We start from the raw sequence: 24658 nt of genomic DNA on the forward strand, positions 1-24658 counted from the left end.
GGCTCCCCGTATGCATCTGCACCTGCCCAGCCGCTTATTGACACCCGGGGGGCCCGCCGCCTACCTCTGCAGCATTGAGGCCTACCTGCCGGCTGAAGCCGCGGTCTTTCCTGCCGGAGGCCGCGATCCGCGAGTCGGAGCCCCGGCGCATCCACGATCCATCCTGCCTAGGGCTATCCCCTCCGGGTCTCCTGCAGCCCCATCCGCAGCCCGTGGACCATAGGCAGGGAAGGCAGGCCGGATTGCCGATCGGCGGGACCCGTGGCCTAACCGCGAACCGCCGCCTCTGGATCCCCGGACTTGCGCAGGCCGCATCTGTGGGGGGGTGTCCCATCAGGCCCTCGACCATCCTGAATTCCTCTTTTGTGACCTCCGCAGCACCCCCCCACCGCCACCACTGTGCAGGGAGGACATTTGCCAGCACTCCCAGACAGGGCCCACAGCAGCCGGCTGCCATCTTTACTAGGCCCCAACGCCTTCCATTGCTTCGGGGCTCTCTCTGTGGACTCACTGCACCTAGTACAGCCTCTACCCCCAAACCAGTCAGCATAGACTTCCTCCTCCCCGCTGCCGCACTTAATTCCCAGTCCATTGCTAATGGGCCCTATACTGGATGAACTATCACCTGCCCAGCAACGCTGACTAGTTCCGCTATCACTATCCTTTGAGGGGGCACATGTGAGGGACTCAGTGAGATTGCCATGTCTGCCTGAGCTCCGCTCTGAAACGTGACACCCCGCCGCCTGCATCGGTGACCAGCCGCCTCGCACCTAACTTGAAAACCCCTCTCAGCCTACCTCAAACACCCTCCACCCCACCATGGTGTCAGGGGGCGCCAAATCTAAGCTCAAAAGCCGTAACATCCGCGATGTCCTGGTGAGGGCCTCCACCAAAATGGCATCACCGTTAGCCTCCAGCTCGGGCTCCGGCACCTCCAGGACTCCCAGGTTTGCCCTACCCCACTCTGACGAAGGTGAGTCTGATACGGACTTTCCGCACAGGGGGTCGGTACCTATGGTCCCCCACAGTCTGAACTCCTCCAACACTTTGAGCACATTCTCCAGAAGGCACTGAAGCACACCTCAGAACAGATCACAGATAAGCTCACTAGGGAGATCAGGGAGCTAGGCCAACGTACCTCGGATCTAGAAATTAAAGCCGACGAACTTGAAGTATGCATCTCTAATCACTTTGAAGACTTGGAAGCCCTACGAGAAGAAAATAAGGCCCTGCAGGCCCAATTGGAGGATCAGGAAAATAGGGCCAGACGCTCTAACATCAGGATCCGGGGGATACCTGAAACCGTGGTGGATCTGTAGTCCACCATCACGGCACTCTTTCAGGAGCTCTCACCCTCTATCCCCATTGAACGCCTGGAAATGGATCGTGTTCACCGAGCCCTGGCCCCACGCAAACCCGAGGGTCCACCCAGGGACATTATAGCAAAACTACACTTCTATAGAACCAAGGAGCAGCTCATGCAGGCCGCCAGACGCAAGGGCGTCCTTCAATTTCAAGGCTATGACTACCAACTTTTCACGGATCTCTGCAAAGCCACGATCTCTAAACGCAGAGAATTTAAACCCCTGCTGCAAACCCTCCAGCAGAATCACATTGTATATTCTTGGGGTTTTCCGTTTTCGGTACGAGTTACCCATCAAGATCGCAAGCATACCTGCAAAACTACTGCTGAGCTACGGTGTCTTCTTCAGGAGCTGCACCTGCTTCCACCTTCACCACCATCCACTCCTGCACCCCCTCCGCAGCGCAGACGCTCTGCATCGCGCTCTCCGCAGAAACCTGCCACCTCCACTTCAACTATCCCTAAGAGGAGCCGACTTCTTTCCCCGATACCAACTTCTGCTGACTCTATGGACTGAAAGTCCCACACTGTGCTACCTCTTGGATCCCCTACTCTACCTGCCATGTTCGAGTTTTGCGGGCACTAGCCCCACCTGAGGCTCCTCCTCCTGCTTGCCGAACTTGCTTGACTTGTTTTGAGTTAGGCCCTTTTTTACTGCTACCTGCTTGTTATTGAAAGTATCCCCTGGTCACCACTACACATCTTGTCTACTAGCAATATTTAATGGCGGTTGTGTCACCTGTCGGTTGCCACTGCTGCCTCCTTTTCACCTCCGGAACCCTCCCTTTTGGAGACTTCCAGAGGTGGCTCGTCTCCCTCAGTGTGGTCAGTTAATCTCTGCACTGACGGAAAGGTTTTGTGTTTTTTTTTTTTTTTTTTTTTTGTTTTTGTCTTCCCTCCCCCTGACCTCACTCCTCTCCCTGTCTACTCCAAAGTCTTGTTAGTCCCCTTCCCTTCCCTCCCGGTGCTTCTCCGCGATCCTCTTTCCTCTGTCTTTCCCTTCCCCTCCCTTTGCTCGCCGGGGGGTTCCGACTCCCTTATCCACGTTTTCTGAGTGTGGCTATTCTCTCCCTACTGACCCATGGCCGCCCTGAACATTTTGACCCTTAATGTACAGGGTCTTAATTCCCCACAGAAGCGCCGCAAGGCCTTCCGTTCGCTAGCCTCGCTGGATGTGCATGTTGCCTGTTTGCAGGAAACTCACTTTTCTGCCTCACATACCCCTAACTACCTAACTGCTTCTTTTCCTCAGTTTTTTACAGCCTCTGCCACTGTCAAGAAGAGGGGGGTATTGATAGCGTTTCATCGGACTGCTCCATTCACGCTTCATACATCTATTGCGGACCCTGAGGGTAGGTACCTTATACTTGTTGGCACTTTACTGGACACAGACGTGACCCTGGCATCGTACTATGCACCCAACTCCAAACCAAACTCCTTTCTTTCTCATTTTCTTCAAATTGTTGACCATCATAAGAAAGGTACGACTATTCTTTGTGGGGACTCTAACCAGGTCCTCTATCCTTTTTTGGACCGATCTCCTCTGGCACCCTCTCACTCCCCGCATCGACTCACCTTTCAGCATCTACTCCAAACTCATTCCTTAGTCGATACTTGGCGTGAACACAACCCATCCAGGAGACAATACACTTTTTATTCTAATCCTCACAAAACCTCCTCGCGTATAGACCATATCCTCACTTCCGTGGCGACTTCTCCCTCTCTCTTGGCATCTTCTATTTTACCAATTCCCTGGTCTGACCACCAGGCAGTCGTTTCTTCTTTCGATTCCCTCATCCCTAAACAACATACTTTCTCCTGGTCTTTGAACAATACCCTTCTTACTCACCCTGCCCATCGACTTGAAGTAGCAGCTGCACTAAAAGACTATATCACTCACAATGACACCACTGACGTTACTCCACTCACGATTTGGGAAGCCCACAAATCTGTACTCAGAGGCACCCTCATCAGCTTAGCTTCCCGACGTAAGAAGGAACGCCGCCGAACCTATCAAGTCCTAGACTCCGCTTTTACCCAGGCCCATGACTGCTTCCAAGCTCACCCCACCCCTGAAAATAAGAAAATTCTTGACAAGGCCACTCTGGAACTAGACCTCTTCCTGACTGATTCAGCCGAAAAACAGATCCGACGCTCCCAACATAAGTTTTATACTAAAGCGAATAAACCTGACACCTTCCTTGCCCTTTCTCTTCGCAATGCCACTGTCACCCGAAAACCGATCCGATTGAAAACTTCCCCCACAACCTACACTAGCAACCCCGTCAAAATTCTTGAAACCTTTCGCCAACAACTCACCAAACTATACTCCCAGTCTCAGCCCCCGACTGACTCCCAAGTCTCCGAGTTTTTCTCTGACATTACCCTGCCCACTCTATCTGATTCTCAACGCGAAGCCCTGGAACAGCCTATCACAGATCTGGAAATTAGTAATGCGATCAAAGGCCTTAGGCTTAACAAACGGCCTGGCCCTGATGGTTTCACCGCATCCTACTACAAACATTTTTCTGACCTCCTAACCCCCATGCTCCCTAAAGGCTTACAACTCTATACTTAAAGGCCACTCCTTTGGCCTGGATTCCCTCAAAGCAGCCATCTCCATGATACCTAAACCACAAGCTGATGACTCCTCCTGGTCCAATTACCGCCCAATCTCTCTTCTTAACATTGACATAAAAGTGATGACCAAGATACTGTCTACACGCCTTAACCCGATCATAGGATCGCTGATCCATAAAGACCAAACAGGCTTCATCCCTTGCCGGCAAGCTGGAGACAATGTGCGCAGGGCCATACATCTTACCTATCTTGCCCGTCGTCGTAACATCCCTGCATGCTTTGTCTCCCTCGATATCAGAAAGGCATTTGACACTCTGTCTTGGTCTTACTTACAAACTGTACTGCACAGATGGGGTTTTGGTCCTCACTTTCTTTCCTGGATCTCCTCGCTATATTCTTCCCCGTCAGCGTTTGTCCGTTATGCTGGTTTTCAATCTTCTACTTTCCCTATCAAATCCGGTACCAGACAAGGCTGCCCCCTATCCCCTCTCCTCTTTGCACTCGCAATTGAACCACTAGCCCTCAAAATCCGTGCCAATCCTGATATCAAAGGCCTTGAACTGGGTGGTCATCACCACAAACTATGTCTGTTCGCAGACGATATCCTCTTGTTCCTCACGTCCCCTTTCACCTCTGCCCCTAATCTTCTTCGCACCTTGACACAGTTCGCGAAAATCTCGGGCCTAGCTGTTAACCCCACTAAATCAAAAGCGCTCAATGTCTCCTTACCCCCCCCTCTCCTCTCCCACCTACAAACGGTACTCCCCTTTTCCTGGGCGACCGGCTACCTGCCCTATCTAGGAATTAAGTTGACAGCAGACCCCCGGGAGCTTTTTACAGCCAACTATCCACCCATGCTACTTCACCTTACGAAATTGATGAACTCCTGGTCTTCCCTGCCTCTTGCCTGGCTGGGACGCATCACCGTTACCAAAATGGCTATCCTGCCTAAAATCTTGTATCTCTTTCGAGTGCTACCTATTGGTGTCCCCTCTTACTACCTCCGTCAAATCCAACGACGAACTTTCTCCTATGTCTGGGGTAAGACCAGACCTAGAGTTTCACGCCGAATCCTCCATCTTCACAAACTACAAGGCGGTTTGGGTCTCCCACAATACGCCAAGTACTATCAGGCGGCCCAATTAGCTCAGCTGACTAAATGGCATGCTGCTCATGAAATCCCCCTATGGGTGTCCCTCGAAGCGGTCGAATGCGATCCCCTCTCTGTTGCTAATTTATTATGGCTGACACCGTCGGACCGTCGGTCTGTTTCGAATCCTATCCTATGTCATTCCCTGCGTCTTTGGGATACCCTTAAATTTAAGTATCAGCTCCAATCCCCCCATAACCCCCTGCTTTCATTTCTACACAACCCATCCTTCCCCCCAGCCTGGGAAGCCCCTTCGGCATTCCGTAATTGGGTGACCGCTGGCCTTCTCAGAGCACATTCCATGATCACGTTCAACTCCTTTAAGCCTTTTCCAATGCTTTGTGAATCTCACAATATACCGAACTCGGAAATCTTTCGCTACCTACAAATTAAGCACTTCCTGGCCAAATGTATCCACACTGACTCTTCCTTACCCAACAAGACTTCTTTTGAACACACTTGCCTCCATGACCCACATGCCCGGGGCCTCATATCCTCGTTATACACCAGACTCACCGACTCCCCCGACCGTACTCCTCCCGCGTATACTACTAAGTGGGAACAGGATCTTGGGTCCGCCATAGATGTTGAAGATTGGTCCAAAATCTGGCAATCAACGAAGACGGCCTCACAAAATATTGTAGCCTCGGAAACAAACTACAAAGTGCTGATGCGGTGGTATTTAGTACCCGCACGCATTGCAAAATTTTCACCCTCCTACTCCGCAACATGCTTTCGAGGTTGCCTGGAGCCAGGCACACACTTGCACATTTGGTGGACTTGCCCATTGGTGCAAAAGTTTTGGCAGGCCATCTTCCATATCCTCTCCACCCTGATGGACGTTCCGATCTCGTCTGACCCTCTACTGGCTCTCTTGAATGTAAAACCGGATAATGTGTCCAAATTTCGCCACAAGCTGTTCCTACAGGTCACAACAGCGGCTAAACAAACCATTGCCAAAGCGTGGAAATCCCCACACCTGCCGTTGACTGAAGTGAAACACCGAATCACCAACGCTATGATCCACGCCAAAATCGATGCTGTTTTGACGGATACAGTCGAGAAATATGATAGAATCTGGCAACCTTGGGTTGACAATTTTCTTCCCCCCAATTTTGATAGCTCCCTACTGCTGCCCTGAACCAAACCTGGGGACCCAAAACCCCCACTCCTTATGTACTGGCCCCCCCGGCGATCCTTTTTTCTTCCCCCTCATTCTACCCCTTCCCCTTTTCTCCTTGTCCCCTCTTGTTACCCCCTTCTCCCTGTCCCCCCCACGCCCTGCTTCCTTCCTTCTGCATACATATGTTGTAGCTCCTACAACGTCTGAGTTTGTTCTACCTTGTCATTTTAGCTACAGTTTACAGGTTACCCGTTCGACTTGTTCCCTCATTCTGGCTTACTGTAGCCTATGTTTTCCCTGTTTGGTAGATACCCGTGAGGATCCTCTCATCCCCCTGCCTTTTCCCACACAATACGGTAGACTTGGGTACTGTTCCCTTTTAGTTTAACAATTGGTTGGTTTTGCCTCCCCACCTAGGCACAGTGTGATCCCTATATGGGGTGCCGGTGGGTTGGTAATGCCAATCACTACTCTCTCGTGACAACCCATTTACCACCCCTTGTCTACTAACCCTCACGATTTTCTGTAGTTACAGTTATTGGTCATGCTCTGTTACCGAGCTTTGATTACATTACCTTGCATTATTCTGTATGTCAAACGTTGTTACTCACTTGCATTATTTAATAAAATACTTGAAACAGAAATACCATAATGTTCCTTATAACAGAAACTGGGAAATTAAGCTTGGTGGTCTTCGAGGACAACAAAACATAACTATTCACTGTGAAAACATTTGCTTACACTTAGGCCTCGAGGCGCAACACACCAGCTCGGAGATAATCCTCATTATTCGCAGTGACCTCCATTTTACATATTCCGAGTTAACCCCTCGTTAACAGGAATGTACCCGAGAACCCCATACCACCGATGGGTCCCGATCATTCTTATTATCCAGAATTCTCTCCTCCTCCAAAGACCCACCATTGCCAGGCTGCCATAACAACCACAATAGCAAGACATAACCACAGGGAGGGCGGGTGGGAAGCTTCTTTCTTCTGTGCTGATCCCGACTGGCCCCTTAACCCCACCTCACTCCTCCTAAACTTCTTTTGACCCCCTCCCAGCCACAGATCCCTGCCCCCATAAGGCTTGCCACATTACACTGACCAAAACATTAACCCTTTCCTGGCTGCAGTCCTATACCCCCTTGTCATGCCGTCCCTCAATTTTTTTTTTTACTCTGGGACTCCCTTGATACTGGGTGCAATACACTCCCCATCACAATGAGTGCACTGGCTCAAAATGGTGCCATTTATTCTCAAAGACACCACAATAGGCTTTCATATGGACATGCACTGCAGTGCAGCACAACGCGTAGGCACACACTAATGTGCGGTGGGGCACTCTGCCAAAAAATGGTATATGCACCATTTTTGGTAGTGAACCGCAGGATCGATTTACTTAAAGCAAATAGACTGTGCACTTTTCAAATGCAGTTGCTCCAGAGCTTAGTAAATGGAGGTGAGGCATCACTTTGCAAAGAGTACCCAATCACGTGCAAGAAAAAAAAAACAGCATTTTTGCTTGCACATGATTGGATGATGGAAGTCAGCAGAGCTTCTGCAAATTTTCTAAGCTCTGGAGCAACTGCTGTTTCAGAGCACAACTGCACTTTGCAAAGTGCACAGCATTTTTGCCTTCAGTAAATCAACTACAAAGTGTATTAATGTGGGTTGTGCTGCAGCACGTCCATCCGGGGCCATTCAGAATGAATGGCATTGCACTGCACCTGTGCGCCTAACATGCTTTGCCCCAAAAACATGATGTGGTTAAGCCTTTAAGCCGAACTCCAGGTAAACTGCAAAATACACAGAAAATACACGTGGGGCAATTGTTGTACCTTCCATTGCAGACGTATGAAAAAACGTACTGTGCACAGACCTGCACACACAGGCAGCTGCTTTACATGTCGACTGCTCCACCCACCAGCTTGTGATTGACAACTGGCTGACTGATCTGCTCCCGAAGGATCATGGTTGCAAAGGATCATGGGACATGTAGTTCGGATGTCAGACGATAAAAAGCCAGAATAAAGTACTTATACTAGCTACATTTTTAAAAAATATTTATTGATGTATTAATTAGGGATGGACCGATTATCGGCAAAGCCAATATATTGGGAGCCGATATGCACTTTCCATGATATATCAGAATCGGCCCCTGAGGTTACCGATTTTACCGATATTTCGGGAAAATGTTTGTACCGGAGTGATGCCTGCAGCTAGAGGCATCACTCCGGTACCGGCATCCATAGCCGACGGTCAGCTGTCTTGTAATGACAACCGATGTGCCCCCTCCCACCGCCTTCCGCGGCTCACCCAGGTCTCCTGTCCCACTGGGAGTCCCGGGCAACCAGCCTGCATGGCCGCCGAAGAGAAGACCCGGAAGTGATGTCATGACATCACTTCTGGATACTCGTGCCAAATTCAAAAAAATTACAGCATTCAAAACAGCCAAACTTGGCGTTTTAAATGATTTTAAGTGCAGATAAGGGGTTTGGGGTCTTCTAGACCCCCAGATCCCTCCACAAGAGTACCGGTAAAAAAAAAAAAAAAAAATTAATGTAGGAAAATATCGGCCAATATCGGCCGATACGGATATGCGATGACCAAAATATCAGTATCGGTATCGGCAATAAAAAAACGATATCGGTCGATCACTAGTATTAATGATTAATTAATTTATCTGCTCACAGATACACATAACACAGTAAGAATACACATGTGCAAACCATTCTAACAACGATTCTAACATTTGAATTTCTGTTCACCAGGTCCTGAGATTTACGCCATCCTACCAGACATCCCAGCCAGGCTGATAATTAAATTTTTATTTTACATTACTTTTTATATTACTGAAAACTGAAGATAAGCATTACCGCTAAGTCACCAAACTCCCCCCAACATGTGACTGTGACTGTAATGTGAAAGAACAACAATAGACTAATAGGACTCGTCCTCTACTCTTTTTCCCCCTGCCAGTGTGTTCCTTATTTGTACATGACCCCAAGGCCATCCTGAATTAAGCCACAGACCTGCTTATTGAAGGTTAGGGGTGGAAGTGTTCTTCCATCTTCTCCTCAGTGTCCAAACAAGTCCTTCTGGTAGCTTAGCCCTGTACAGTGCTCTCACTTACTCGGATACAGGCTACAGACCTACATGATGTTGATCAGGGGTGACCTGTTCCCATATCTAAACCGGCAGGCCTCACCAACAGCTGGTATTAAAAGAGCACAGTCTACACCCACTACATCACAAACAAACAAATGGCCACTGCCCTCACCTATTACTGGCCTTTGCAGCAAGGAGCAGATGGAAGGGCAACGCATGCAAAACAAATCCAATAAATTCCAAGCTCAACTTACTGACAAGCCTGCCAACCAACCAAACTGACCTGTCAAACAGTACACGTTAAAAACAGGGGCACAGGGGAGCACTGGACACCCAGCATCTAGCACCATGGCAGCAAAGGTGTCCACTGCATCCCCTCACCTCTACCCTCTGCCTATCCATTATAACGTATGTGCTTCCACTGTGAAGACTCTCAAAATTTAGAGTTAGGACTACAGAAAACAGGGTGCCTTGATCAGGTTCTGCAGTTTATGCATGTATTTGCAAATGTGTGCAGACCCCTGTTTTTAACGCATACTGTTAGACAGGCAATTCGGTTGGTTGCAGGCTGGTCTGTAAGTTGAGCTTGGAATTTCTTTGGTTTTGCTTTCCATCCACTACATCAGTGGTCCTCAACTCCGGTCCTCGGGGCCCACTAACAGGCCAGATTTTAAGTATTACCTTGGGGAGATGCAGACTAGAATACTGCAATCACTGAGCAGCAAATTATATCACCTGGGATGAATTTCAGTTATCCTGCAAACCTGGCCTGTTAGTGGGCCCTGAGGACCAGGGTTGAGGACCACTGCACTACATCATCCAAGGAGGGTCAACAAACAAATGGGGGACTACACCTGCCAACAAGCAGGTGACCTCAGTAATCATCTAGGCAGGCAGCTGCTTGGCACAAAACCAGGAAGCTAGGGGCAATCACTGTAGTAGCAGTGCCTACTACAGCGATTTCCAGTTTCCATGAGGATTCCACAGGTATGGCACATACATACTTACATTAGTCCAAGCTGGGCCGATATAACTATGTAATTATGTAAAAATTGCCACACGTAAGCTTCAGCTTTGTATACAAATCTTGACTTCCCCTGTATAAAGGCTGGACCAATAAAAGTTGGCAACAAAAGATAATTCCTGGAATTCTGCTTCAAGTGTAATATTACCTCTTTTTATGTTCAAGCCTTCTTGATCCTCCACTAAACTGAAAGGAAATCTTAACTGGCCAATCACAATGTTCTGGAGGTATGAAGGGCAGTGGCAAGGCTTGACATTCACAGAAAAAGACGCCATCTGCCTACAGGTTCAGCTGCTTATACCACTGAGCCATAACTTTATGACCACCTACCAAATATCGAGCAGGTCTCCCTTTTGCTGCCAAAACAGCCCTGACCCATCAAGGCATGGACAACACTAGATGTCTGAATGTTGGCGTATGTGGCTCCAAGCCTTCAGTAGTGAATTATTTACATCCTGTAAGTTGCCAGGTTGGGGGCATCCATGAAAATGACTTTTTTTTCCAGCTCATCTCACAGATTCTCAATTGGATTGCTATCTGGAGAATTTGGAGGCCAAATCAACACTTCAAACTCATTATTGTGTTTCTCAAACCATTCTTGCAGTGTAGCAGGGCACATTATCCTGCTGAAAGACACCACTGCCATCAGGGAATGCTGTTTTCCATGGAGGGGGGTACTTGGTCGGCAACGATGCTTAGGTAGGTGGTACGTGTCCAGTAATATCCACATGAATGGCAGGACCCAAGGGCAGAACATTGCCCAAAGCATCACACTGCCCTCTTAGCAAAGTGCATCCTGGGGCCATCTCTTCCCCAGGTAAGCAATGCACACACAACCGCCCAGCCAGATGATGTAAAAGAAAACTTAATTTTTTGGTCCATGTAACCTTCTTCTAGTGCTCTGTGGTCTGGTTCTGATGCTCACATGCCCATCGTAGGTGTTTTTGGCTGTGAACCCAGGTCAGCATGGGCACCCTGACCCGTCTCCAGCTACGCAGCCCCATACACTACAAACTGCAATGACCTTTTTTTCTGCTTTCAACACATCAACTTCAGGGACAACATGTTTAATAGCTGCCTAATATATACCACTGACTTTCAAATGCTATTATAAGGAGATAATCAATGTTAATCACTTAATCTGTCAGTGATTATAAACATACGGTTGATCAATGTATATCAACATCTGCTGGTGATTTTGACATACATTGTGTATTTCACAAAAAGACATGTATTTTCTCATCATATTTCCAGTTTTGATTGCCCAGGTTTGTGACGGCTCGGTTAACTTTAAATGTATTTTTACCAAAACTTTAAGAAACTGTTTACTCTAGCAGAGCGTAAAATGCTAACGAAGATCGACGCGAAGAACTCACAGAACATTAGGCTGCGAGAATACTTTGGTGATGTTTGTATATATTACAAACAGACAAGAGATAACGGGATCCTTTATATTCCATTATTGAATATGTGTCAGCAAAACTACACTGTCTTGTTTATCGAATTAAACACAAAAGAGCTAATCAATAAACATTGCTTGAAATGTAATTGTCTAGTCATAAAACAAACTGCACAAACTTTCTTTTTTCATTTGTTTAATTATATCCTGGACAAATATTCCATTTTTACTACACATCAGGAAAGCATATTGAGCCGCATTAGATTAAATAGATAGATAATTGCACGGGTATTTTAGTGCTCAATATTATCATTAATAATACAGTGATTCTGGGTAGCTTTACAGACGTGGCAGCTTGAAGTGAAAGTTTACCACTCCACCTTTTCTTTTTAATAAAAGGCAAACTCTAGCCAACAAAAATATTTATTTTGCTTTAGCTTATGTGGGAAAAGGTAAAATTTATATAAATACCTAGATTATTTAATTCAGCCAAAGCTTAACATATACGATAACATTTATTATGGTACTTGAAAATTAAACATTTTTTGACAATCTTACTATCACATGGAAAAGCAAAATTCTATGAGATCTCTGATACCCTTGATGCAACCTGTGATGTTATGGCTTGTATTTTTGACATCTGGAGGTTGATTTACTAAAATTGGAAAGTGAAAAATCTGGTGCAGCTGTGCATGGTAACCAATCAGCTTCTAACTTTCCCATAGAGATGCATGGAGCGTCCAATTAGGTCTTCCTGAAAAACTGACAGGTGGACCTGATCAGAAAGCCTGTGTGTCCGCATATCATCCCATCCGTTTGCGGATGATATACGGACATAATGTATGTCTATGGGATTGCGGATGTCAGCGGATGACACCGCTGACATCCGATTTTGCGTCCTTTCCATTTTTTAAACAGAAGAAAAATAGGGTTCTGTTCCGTTCCAAAAATGGAACAGAACTGAAAGCACGCAAATCGGATGTCAGCGGATGGCTATCCGCTGATACCGCAATCCCATTGACATTCATTATGTCCGTATATCATCCGCAAACGGATTGGGTGATATACGGACGCACAGGCTTTCTGATCAGGTCCACCTGTCAGTTTTTCAGGTGGACCTAATCGGATGCTCCATGCACCTCTATGGGTCAGTGGATGTCAGCTGTGATATCTCTGCTGACACCCGCTGCTATCCGATCCGATCCTGTCTGTGAAATCCAGACGGAAGGAAACAGTGGCGGCTGGTGAAGTTTTAAGATGGGGGGCGCAAGACCCCGCCCTTCCATTTTGACCCCTCCCATTTCTCAGAATCCTCCACCCATTTTGTCCCCTGTATTTTGCTTGCGTGAACAAATTCTCCCAATATATCACATATTAAGGGGTCCATCAGTACTAGTATATCCCATAATATGGAACAGGGGCCCTATTATGGGATATACTGTGAGAGACATCCTATTATGGGATACATGGACTGAGAGTGGCACAAACCCCACAGTAAAGACCCCCCCCAGCACAAACCCCTCAAGCACAAACCCCGCACAAACCCCTCAAGAACAAACCCCACAGTACAGGCCCCCTAGCACAAACCCCACAGTACAGGCCCCTTAGCACTAATCCCACAGTACAGGCCCCCTAGCACAAACCCCACAGTACAGACCCCCTAGCACAAACCCCACAGTACAAGCCCCCTAGCACAAACCCCCACAGTACAGACCCTCTAGCACAAACCCCACAGTACAGGCCCCTTAGCACTAATCCCACAGTACAGGCCCCCTAGCACAAACCCCACAATACAGACCCTCTAGCACAAACCCCACAGTACAGGCCCCTTAGCACTAATCCCACAGTACAGACCCCCTAGCACAAACCCCACAGTACAGGCCCCCTAGCACAAACCCCACAGTACAGGCCCCCTAGCACAAACCCCACAGTACAGGCCCCCTAGCACAAACCCCACAGTACAGGCCCCCTAGCACAAACCCCACAGTACAGGCCCCCTTCAATATAGTGACCAGTATAAATGCCCCCTTTCAATGTAGTGACCAGCATACATGTCCCCAATGCAGTGACCAGTATACATGTCCCCAATGCAGAGATATGCGTGCGTGCCTCCAATGCAGTGACCACCAGTGTACATGTCCCCAATGCAGAGCTATGCGTGCGTGCCTCCAATGCAGTGACCAGCAGTGTACATGTCCCCAATGCAGAGCTATGCGTGCGTGCCTCCAATGCAGTGACCACCAGTATACATGTCCCCAATGCAGAGCTATGCGTGCGTGCCTCCAGTGCAGTGACCACCAGTGTACATGTCCCCAATGCAGAGCTATGCGTGCGTGCCTCCAGTGCAGTGACCACCAGTGTACATGTCCCCAATGCAGAGCTATGCATGCGTGCCTCCAGTGCAGTGACCACCAGTATACATGTCCCCAATGCAGAGCTATGCGTGCGTGCCTCCAGTGCAGTGACCACCAGTATACATGTCCCCAATGCAGAGCTATGCGTGCGTGCCTCCAATGCAGTGACCACAAGCGTACATGTCCCCAATGCAGAGCTATGCGTGCGTGCCTCCAGTGCAGTGACCACCAGTGTACATGTCCCCAATGCAGAGCTATGCGTGCGTGCCTCCAGTGCAGTGACCACCAGTATACATGTCCCCAATGCAGAGCTATGCGTGCGTGCCTCCAGTGCAGTGACCACCAGTATACATGTCCCCAATGCAGAGCTATGCGTGCGTGCCTCCAATGCAGTGACCACCAGTATACATGTCCCCAATGCAGAGCTATGCGTGCGTGCCTCCAGTGCAGTGACCACCAGTACACATGTCCCCAATGCAGAGCTATGCGTGCGAGCCTCCAATGCAGTGACCACCAGTGTACATGGCCCCAATGCAGAGTTTAGCGTGCATGCCCGACAGAGCAGTGCACTTACCTGGAGGCTGGAGCCTGTGAGTCACGGCGGCTTCTCCCTCTCCTCTTCTTCGTTCGGCAGAGGGCGGCGGGAAGGTGAGCGGCGCTTCTCCCTCTCGGCCTCTTCTGCGGCGGGCGGCGGGAAGGTGAGTGGCGCCGGCTTCTGCTCTGGACTGGACTCCTCTTCGGCGGCGGGAAGGTGACCGGGCGGTGACGGTGAGTGACTGATGCACGCACCGGCACCGATACCAACGAGGTCAGCATGGATGTCCTGAATCATGATTGGTCCAGGCTGCAATCTGGACCAATCATGATCCAAAACATCACAAAAGGGGTATGTTGTAGCGCAGTGCTCTGCGCCACAGTTACGCCCCATAAGGCCGCCAATCGGCGCCTCTGCCGGGGTGAAAACCCCACCCCCCCCCCCCCATAGCCACCAATGAGGCGGGCGCCCCTAGTGGGCAAAACAATTGATTTTTTTTTTATCTTTTTTTTTTTCATCTTTTTTTTTTTCTTTTTCTTTTTTGGGGGGGGGGGGGCGGCCCTATCGTCCATTTTCATCTGATCTCCCATAGAGGAGAGCGGGGCTCTGACAGGTCTGTCTATGCAAAGTAAGCGGAGACGAAGCTGTCATCCGCCTGCTCAGCGAGGATCAGTGGATCAATCCCCCGCTGAGCAAAATGGAGTCTGCCTGGCGGAAAACAAGTTTGAAAGGACCCTTAAGCATTGACAATAAAATATGGAAGCTGATTGATTTCTAAGCACAGCTGCTCCAGATTTTGCACTCCAGTTTTAATAAATCAACCCCCTAAAATTGTCTTGTATTTAACGTGAAAAAGTATTAAAAAGTCAATTATCAAAATAAAAAAACAAATAAAATAAAAATTATATTATATATATATATATATATATATATATATATATATATACAGTCAGGTCCATAAATATTGGGACATTCACACAATTCTAATCTTTTTGGCTCTATACACCACCACAATGGATTTGAAATGAAACAAACAAGATGTGCTTTAACTGCATAATTTCAGCTTTAATGTGAGGGTATTTACATCCAAATCAGATGAACAGTGTAAGAATTACAACAGTTTGTATATGTGCCTCCCACTTTTTAAAGGACCAAAAGTAATGGGACAATTGGCTGCTCAGCTGTTCTATGGCAAGGTGTGTGTTTATTCCCTCATTATCCCATTTACAAGGAGCAGATAAAAGGTCCAGAGTTAATTTCAAGTGTACTATTTGCATTTGGAATCTGTTGCTGTCAACTCTCAAATATGACATCCAAAGAGCTGTCACTATCAGTGAAGCAAGCCATCATTAGGCTGAAAAAAAACAAAACAAACCCATCAGAGAGATAGCAAAAACATTAGGTGTGGCCAAATCAACTATTTGGAACATCCTTAAAAAGAAAGAACGCACCGGTGAGCTCAGCAACACCAAAAGACCCGGAAGACCATGGAAAACCACTGTGGTGGATGACCGAAGAATTCTTTCCCTGGTGAAGAAAACACCCTTCACAACAGTTGGCCAGATCAAGAACTCTCCTGGAGGTAGGTGTATGTGTGTCAAAGTCAACAATCAAGAGAAGACTTCACCAGAGTGAATACAGAGGGTTCACCACAAGATGTAAACCATTGGTGAGCCTCAAAAACAGGAAGGCCAGATTAGAGTTTGCCAAACAACATCTAAAAAAGCCTTCACAGTTTTGGAACAACATCCTATGGACAGATGAGACCAAGACCAACTTGTACCAGAGTGATGGGAAGAGAAGAGTATGGAAAAGGAAAGGAACTGCTAATGATCCAAAGCATACCACCTCATCAGTGAAGCATGGTGGTGGTAGTGTCATGGTGTGGGCATGTATGGCTGCCAATGGAACTGGTTCTCTTGTATTTATTGATGATGTGACTGCTGACAAAAGAAGCAGGATAAATTCTGAAGTGTTTCCGGCAATATTATCTGCTCATATTCAGCCAAATGCTTCAGAACTCATTGGAGGGCGCTTCACAGTGCAGATGGACAATGACCCGAAGCATACTGCGAAAGCAACCAAAGAGTTTTTTAAGGGAAAGAAGTGGAATGTTATACAATGGCCAAGTCAATCACCTGACCTGAATCCGATTGAGCATGCATTTCACTTGCTGAAGACAAAACTGTAGGGAAAATGCCCCAAGAACAAGCAGGAACTGAAGACAGTTGCAGTAGAGGCCTGGCAGAGCATCACCAGGGATGAAGCCCAGTGTCTGGTGATGTCTATGCATTCCAGACTTCAGGCTGTAATTGACTGCAAAGGATTTGCAACCAAGTATTAAAAAGTGAAAGTTTGATTTATGATTGTTAATCTGTCCCATTACTTTTGGTCCCTTAAAAATTGTGAGGCACATATACAAACTGTTGTAATTCCTACACCATTCACCTGATTTGGATGTAAATACCCTCAGATTAAAGCTGAAAGTCTGCAGTTAAAGCACATCTTGTTTGTTTAATTTCAAATCCCTTGTGGTGGTGTAAAGAGCCAAAAAGATTAGAATTGTGTTGATGTCCCAATATTTATGGATCTGACTGTATATATATATATATAATTTTCTAATTCTTTAATTGACCCTGTTGAAGACATTCTACATCTTTGTATGTCCTTATGATGTCCATACATGAAATGAGGGGTGCGGCCATTACTGAGAGAGGAAGACACAGACAGTAATAAAATTATTGTGAGAACTTCTAATTCTATCCTGCGCTGCTAAAATACATCCATTAATTAGAATTTCTATCACTTCCTGTCCAGTATCTTCTAAATAAGGACACAAATGGTGACAAACTTTTCCCTGTTCTTTGCAAAACTGAATAAAACATTTTGGTTGGTATTGGGGTTTTAGGTCCCCTTCACATCCGTCCATTTCATTGTGCACGTTAACCCCTTGCCTACATGGCACTTAAACCCCCCTCCTGCCCAGGCCAATTTTCAGCTTTCAGCGCTGTCACACTTTGAATGACAATTGCACAGTCATGGAACACTATACCCAAATGACATTTTTATCATTTTTTTCAAACAAATAGACCTTTCTTTTGGTAGTATTTAATTTTACTACTGGGGTTTTTTATTTTTTGCTGAACTAACAAAAGAAAAAAAAACAACAAACTGTTTTTATAGTTTGTTATAAAATTTTGCAAACAGGTAATTTTTCTCCTTCATTGATTTGCGCTGATGAGGCGGCACCGATGGGCCTTGAGATAGGCACTGATAGGCTGCACTGATGGGCACTGATAAGGCGACACTGATGGGCACTGATAAGGCGGCACTGATACAGTGGCACTGGTGGGCACTGATATGTGGCACTGATGGGCGGCACCAATAAACACTGATGGACAACACTAAAGGGCACTGGTAGGTGGCACTGAAGGGCACTAATAGGTGGCACTGACCTGCACTGGTAGGTGGCGCTGGTGGGTACTGGTAGGTTGCAGTGGTGAGCACAGTTGCTCTTCCTCTTGACAGCGTGAAGAGAAAAAAAAGCTGATCGCCGGCTGCTGTTTACATCACGTGATCAGCTGTCATTGGCTGACAGCTGATCAGGTGGTAAGGGGCCAGGACCGCTGATCACAGAGCGAGCTGTGTGCACACTGCAGGGAGCGTGCAGGCAGCTCATATATGGGAGGATGAAAATGGACGCCCTCCCGGCAATAAAGATTCACGAAAAAGTAAATGTACAGTGTCTTGCACTGTAACATGAGAGAGGCTGATACCAAGCCAAATTTGGGTACTTGCTCTACCTACATTTAAAAATAAATGTAATTATATATTCATAAATACATATTAGCTTTAAAGTATAACAAGACCCAACAACTAAAATGTATTATATTGCAGCTTACAGTTCTTAGATGTGGTGGCTGCATTCATTTTGTAGAGCTTACCCCTGGTTGAGTCTCTTGATATTTATTTATGTATTAATGGTACTTATATAATGCTGTCAATTTATGCAGAGCATTACATCTACATTGTGCATTCACATCAGTCCTTGCCCTCAAGAAGCTTACAATCCCTCACTTACACATTCATACATACACATGCTAGGGCCAATTTAGACAGGATCCAATTAACCGGAAACCCAAACAGGCACACGGAGAACATGCAAACTCCAGGCAGGTAGTGTCATGGTTGGGATTCAAACCAGCGACTCTTTTTTCTGCTAGGCAAAAGTGCTAACCACTACACCACTATGCTCTTAGTTCTGCCAGCTTTGTGAACTGCTCTGTCCCCTCTGACACACTTAGTTAGATATTGAGATACTGCAGACACCTGTTTGAGCTTAACTACTGGTACACTAGCACAACTATATTAGCACATAGGAAACATGCATCAGTCAACATGATTGTAAATAAAGTGAGTACCGTATATTATTACAGGGCCAAGAAAAATAGCAATAAACATAATCAATAAAGAGGCAAAGGAGCCTATTTGAATGCAAAAAAACAAACTGATGTGATTGCCAGGCTTTAATATGGTAATTAATCTAGACCACAGTGGTATTAAGCAAAATTGGCGAGTATCAGCAGTACTTGCAAAGGACAGCATAAACAGTGAACTGTATAAATAAACAGCAATGTATGTGCACACTGTGTATATCTCCCTGAATATGAGAATAGGTATGTGTATATTTTCCTGAAAAAGGCGTACCCCTGTGAGGCAATTGTACAGTATTTGGCACCTTATTTGTAAGCTCCAGCCAGCCAACAGTGGGGCCCAATCTGTATGGTGGTGCACTTAAAACTGTCTCTTTAGACTGCATGCAGTGATTTGTTTTGGGAATGCTAGGAAAATAGGCAGTCTCCTTTTGTACCGAACTGATGACAGTAGTAAAGTAAGGAGAACTGAAACTGCTCCCCTGTCCTGGCACACTACTAACCTTGTCCTGGGCGCTGGTCAGTTTGCTGTCCTCAGAAACCCAGCCACTGATAACTCAGTCCTGAAGATTAGGCTCAGCTCTAGGCCCTCTGGTCCTCAGTAGCTCTCTCTCTCTCCCTAGTGTAGGCACAGACACACACTGGCAACAGGTCTGTACTCCTCCAGTCCCTGCATTCCAAGACTCAGCTCTGTTGCTCAAAGCCCAAAATGCTGCTCTCCTCACCTTCTGCTGGAGGGTGTTTTGTTCCTTGTACTGTAGTCTGCAGCCCCATCCACTTCAACAGTGCAGCACCTCCACAAAAACTACATGTCCCAATGTCCTGTGCAGCTGCATTATCATCTTCTTGCTGCTGATGAATACACAGCCCGCTCTGTCCTCAGAATCCAGTGCTCCTCTAGCCGGCAGAGCACCTGACTACAAAAAGTTTGAGCAAATACAAAAAATACCCGTTGCTCTTGCCTGAAATGCTATGTCATTGTCACCTTTGGGATCTGCTCCAAAGAATATCTTGCTTCCCAGCTGTTTTCTGTAAACTACAAATTGCCTTCCCTCCCATGTAATGTAGATAAAAAGATAAAGACATGTTTTTTGTGACAACCATGGCTCCCTCCATAGATACAGTGGAGGAGTGATGTAGCCACTCACATAAAGGGAGTGAGTTATTTGTAGGATTACCAGGTGAAAAAAAAAATCAAAATAAACTTGAAAAAAGAAAACAAATTCAGACACCAAACCAAGGATTAATAAACTGCAATATAATACATTTTGGGTTGTGCATTTAGATATGCTTTAATTGATGTCGGCTTTACTTTTTATATATAAGATTCCATATACCCTTTAATAAAGTAACAAAGCATTTACAGATCTGAGATAAAATTACAAGTGTTAAATACAATCTCTCTACAGCATTAGAATATAGCCTCATATGTGACTGGGTTACTTTAAAGATACCCAGTCACCATTTTTTTAAAGTTCTAAAACAAACGCACGTGGGCACAAAAAGGTACTTAAAGTAGGACTCTTTTTTTGCCACAAAATATTTATTCTAACGGGAGTTATCAACTCCATTAGACTTGCAGGAAATCGACTCTTCCTGAAGTGTCGAATCCTTTGATTTCTGGGCTGCTCACAACAGTTTCTTCCCCCAGCCCATATGCCATATCTCTGTTATTCCTGCAAGTAGAAAAATTACAAAATATTTGAAGTCACTGCATAGTAAACACGATATTGTTGTTGATTATCTGCAAGTTTGATGGAACGGATAGAATAAATGTATTCTTCTTTAGATATAAAGATATTCTTTATATATTTTCTACATGTGGACCTTCCATAAAGTGCTGACATTGCTAACATTTGATGTGTTGTTATGAGTAACCTCTCCCTTTGTCCTCTGCTACAAATTCTTAGAGAAGCCACCTCTTATGAATAAATCATTATAAACTGTACCTGCACTGATGAGCTCATCTTGGATTCCTCAATGGCTGTGCTTCTACTCTGACTTCGACCTAAAACATAGAAATATAATGTTAAAGCCATTCAATGGATTTAGTCAGATGAAGAATATAATGCATTAGCCAACCCTAGTAATCAAGGTTATCTAAAATATGTAAAACTTAAATACAATAAAGATTCAGCGCTGAATTTTAAACAATATGTTGACCAGCAGCTGACACTCAAGGGCAATCTGAACACCTTCAACATATAACATAAATCATAGTGCAGTGCAGTCATATACACAAGCCCTCTTGTATGATTGAAATAAATAAAAATAAAATAAAGAGATGACCCAATATCTAAAATATGTATTGACTAACAGCAGCCAATCAGCTTTCTTTGCTCAGATGCCATTTTGCAGGCCAACTTCAGATCAGGTGCTGTGGTGACCATTGTTATATAATGTACTATTGTAAATTAGCTGTACTAGCCTACTGGACTGTTTCGTTTCATCTCCATTTATTTACTAAAATGTAATAAATTAGGCTTTCTCTATGTAGGGGCAGGAAGGAGCCCGTAGTGGGTGTGTTTGGGAAATGTTCTACTGCATTGCAGACATGTAAGTAAAAAAAGGTCCCAGATCCCCATATCACTGACAAATGGTAGTAGATTTGTGCAATACAATATAGACTGAATAAAAACTTAGTAGGAAGACAATGTTTCCTGAATACGTTTACATAGCTGTAGCACCTTCTAGCTAGTGTGTTAGTTGTTAAAGTAGGCAAATTGGCTTGGCTGAGAGCTAGGCCTGTGTTGAATCTGGGTTAGGGATTAGTGACTCAGAGAGGCTGGATGACTCAGCCAGGAGCTTCTCTGGTGCCTTCCCCTCTTCTCTGGAACATTGGAGAATGTTCTAGACACAGTGGGTGGTGGTTAGGAGGAGCTGTTTGGCATATTTATGAGGTCCTTGACCAATCCCCAGCAAAAAAAGTACTGGAAGGGGGTAGGCACCTCATAAACAGCCATGAGTCATGCCAGCAGGGGGAGTCAGGTGGAAGATGAAGATGGAATGCTGAGGAGGCTGTCGTTGGCCTTTGAGAGCATCCCCTAGTCTGGTGGGGGGGGGGGTGACTTCGGGCCTGGAGCTTGGGTGCTAGAGGGACCCTCTACAACACAGGGAGGAATCCTTTCCTCGAGGTAAAGGAGCAAGTGAGAGGACAGGGGAGCAGGTCAGCACGTCTGGGAAATCTTCTGAGAGTGGGATGATGAGTGTCAGTCTGAAGGACTGTGGAGAGAGTGTCAGTCTGCAGGATTGTGGGAGAAGTTAGCCCGGAGGGCTGGTGAAAGGGGCTGCTGAAGCTAGGAGGGCTGGCATGGCCTAAAGCGGTGGTGCTGGGAGCAGGGACCACAGAGAGCAAGTGCTGGGAAGGTGTGAGCTGTGTCACCCCATCTGTTCTCCAAGTATAGGGACTGCCAGTCCCTGCCTGTAATGGCCCTTTGCTACAAAAATACTACAGGGTGACATAGCTGGGTTTTGCAAGAAGAGTGTGCTGGAGGAAGAAGAGGAGCTGTATATAGACTGTATATAGGAAGAGTTCTCCCTGCAGTCTGTGTTAGACTGGGCATCCCATAAACTCCAATCCCTATCCAAGTTTAATACCCTCAATAAAACAAAAAACAAAGTCACTGACTGTTCTCTGACTCTGAGCGCTTGTTGAAATTCGGTGTGCCTGGCTGTGCAGGGTGGGGGGTCCCATTCTGCTTGCGGCTCCTTAGGGGGTGGGCTACATATTCTATACATGTTTTCCTTCTTCCTGTTGAGGAGACACTACAGTGAATATCTCCAACGTGCCCCCATTTGAAGATTTCCCATTCTATTCCTATTTTCAGTTTGAAATGTTGGATTTTCCCTCACTTTCAGTGTAAATGTTAATGAATTCAAGGACATAGGCTTGTCATTTATGGATCAAAATTCTAGGCTAGTGTAGCCTTTCAGCTGCTGGAGCTACTCGTCGGACTAGCCTGTCTCCTCTTCACGGTTGATAGTAGGGCAGCCCGGCAGGAAGTCTGTACATAAAAAATTGCCACCCTCCAGGCCTTTTCTGGCACTTTTGTAAAAATCTGTATTTTTTGCTAGAAAATTTGTTAAAATCCCAAAACATTATATATATTTTTTAAAGCAGAGACCCTAGATAACAAAATAGTGGGTTTTGCAAATATTTATGTTATGCGACTATGATGCAGGAAGAAGACTGCACTCAAGGTGCTGTTGCAGTGATCAAGGTGAAGGAGGAGAGAGCAGGAAAGTGTTGTATCCCAATATAAATAAAAAGGGAGCTGCTAGAAGTGGATGTGCTAGAATAGCCTGCCTGATATCTATGCAGTCATTTTTGAATGGGATCAAATCGTATGTCATTGCACCAAAGCAGTACATGCTCTACTTTTGGAAATGCACTGCAACCAGATTGCATGGTACTTTTGTATCATGCCACCCAAACGTAATAAGTTTGCAACCTGGATTTGGGGTGTCAAGGACATCGCACTGACACACTGCAGACCGCAAGGGCAGTGTGTTTTGACTGCAGTGTGGGAAATGTGCACAGATCATGGGTTTCCCGCACAACGTTCTAGTGTGAACAGCAATCATAGTGAAAGAAAGGGAACAAACTGGTATTTCACACAGAACCAGCAGTTTAACAATGTGTTCTGAATGTGTTATGAGCAAGCACTAGTTAAGCATGAAACGCATTGACAGCTTCCCCCTACTTTCACTGTGATTGATGTATTTTTAAGGACTTTTTGTAAAACAAAGATGGCTACTGGAGTGCAGCTGTTTAGAGTTTCTATTTTCCTATACTGCACAGTTAGGAGCTGAGCTAGCAAATGGTGAATGTCGCGCTTGTTTAGCACAGATTGTGTGAGATTGATCACCATCAGGAGGTCATCTGCAGCATTGATGTGGTGAGAGGTCTTTGGCCACCCTTATTTTTTTTATACTTGTGTAGCACTACTCCCTTGGGAGCTGCTGGTTACAGGTTCCCCTGGGTTACCCTAAGCAATGACATGACAGTTCATAATTTTTAAAGTGCTTTGGCTCAGTCAGGAAACAGTCTAGGAGTTTTGGTTTTTGTAGTTTTATTGAGAACTTGGATAGGAGAAGGGAATGGGTGAGATACTCCAACTTGTATAAACTATGCACAGTTTGCTGGGACAACTAGATATTTCTGATTGTAGCAAGGCTGCTGCTTCACCTTGTCACTAGCGATGACAGAGTAATTAATGAACCGCTTTAGATAAGCTGTACTGTACTGCAGAACAATCTTCAGGGCCCTTCCTGGCACCCCTTTTGTTCCTATTCTTCAGGGCTTTCTACATGACACCCCCTTTACTGTATCACTCTCTGTGTGAGCTAGCTACTTGATCCCCTGGACAGACCCTTAGGCAAATCTCCTGGTACTTCCCGAGAGACTCTGCCAGCAGCTCCACTGTCAGCTCCACTGGATCTTCTGCAGCTCAGCTCCACACCTGGTTCACTAAGCCGACCGCCTAAGACCACCTTCCTCACACACTGCAGGAGGAGAGACAGCTGTCCACCTCCTCCTGGTACTCTGCTTCTGGTCACATGTCCCCTCAGTATTTATCGTCAATTC

General features: G+C 46.1%; 1 protein-coding gene across 2 annotated transcripts in view; it reads right to left on the minus strand.

Moving 5' to 3' along the window:
* The window catches only part of LOC309545257 (cyclic nucleotide-binding domain-containing protein 2-like), a 525861-nt gene that overhangs the window by 188000 nt on the left and 313203 nt on the right, over positions 1 to 24658 (minus strand). For both annotated transcript variants that reach the window (XM_082244395.1, XM_082244394.1), the window contains exon 12: positions 21021 to 21079. In XM_082244395.1, coding sequence (XP_082100521.1) covers positions 21021 to 21079 — 59 coding nt within the window. The remainder of the gene's footprint in view (positions 1 to 21020; positions 21080 to 24658) is intronic.

This window comes from Pelophylax lessonae (assembly GCF_965119305.1).
Source record: "Pelophylax lessonae genome assembly, chromosome: 2".
NCBI classification, from domain to species: Eukaryota; Metazoa; Chordata; class Amphibia; order Anura; family Ranidae; genus Pelophylax; species Pelophylax lessonae.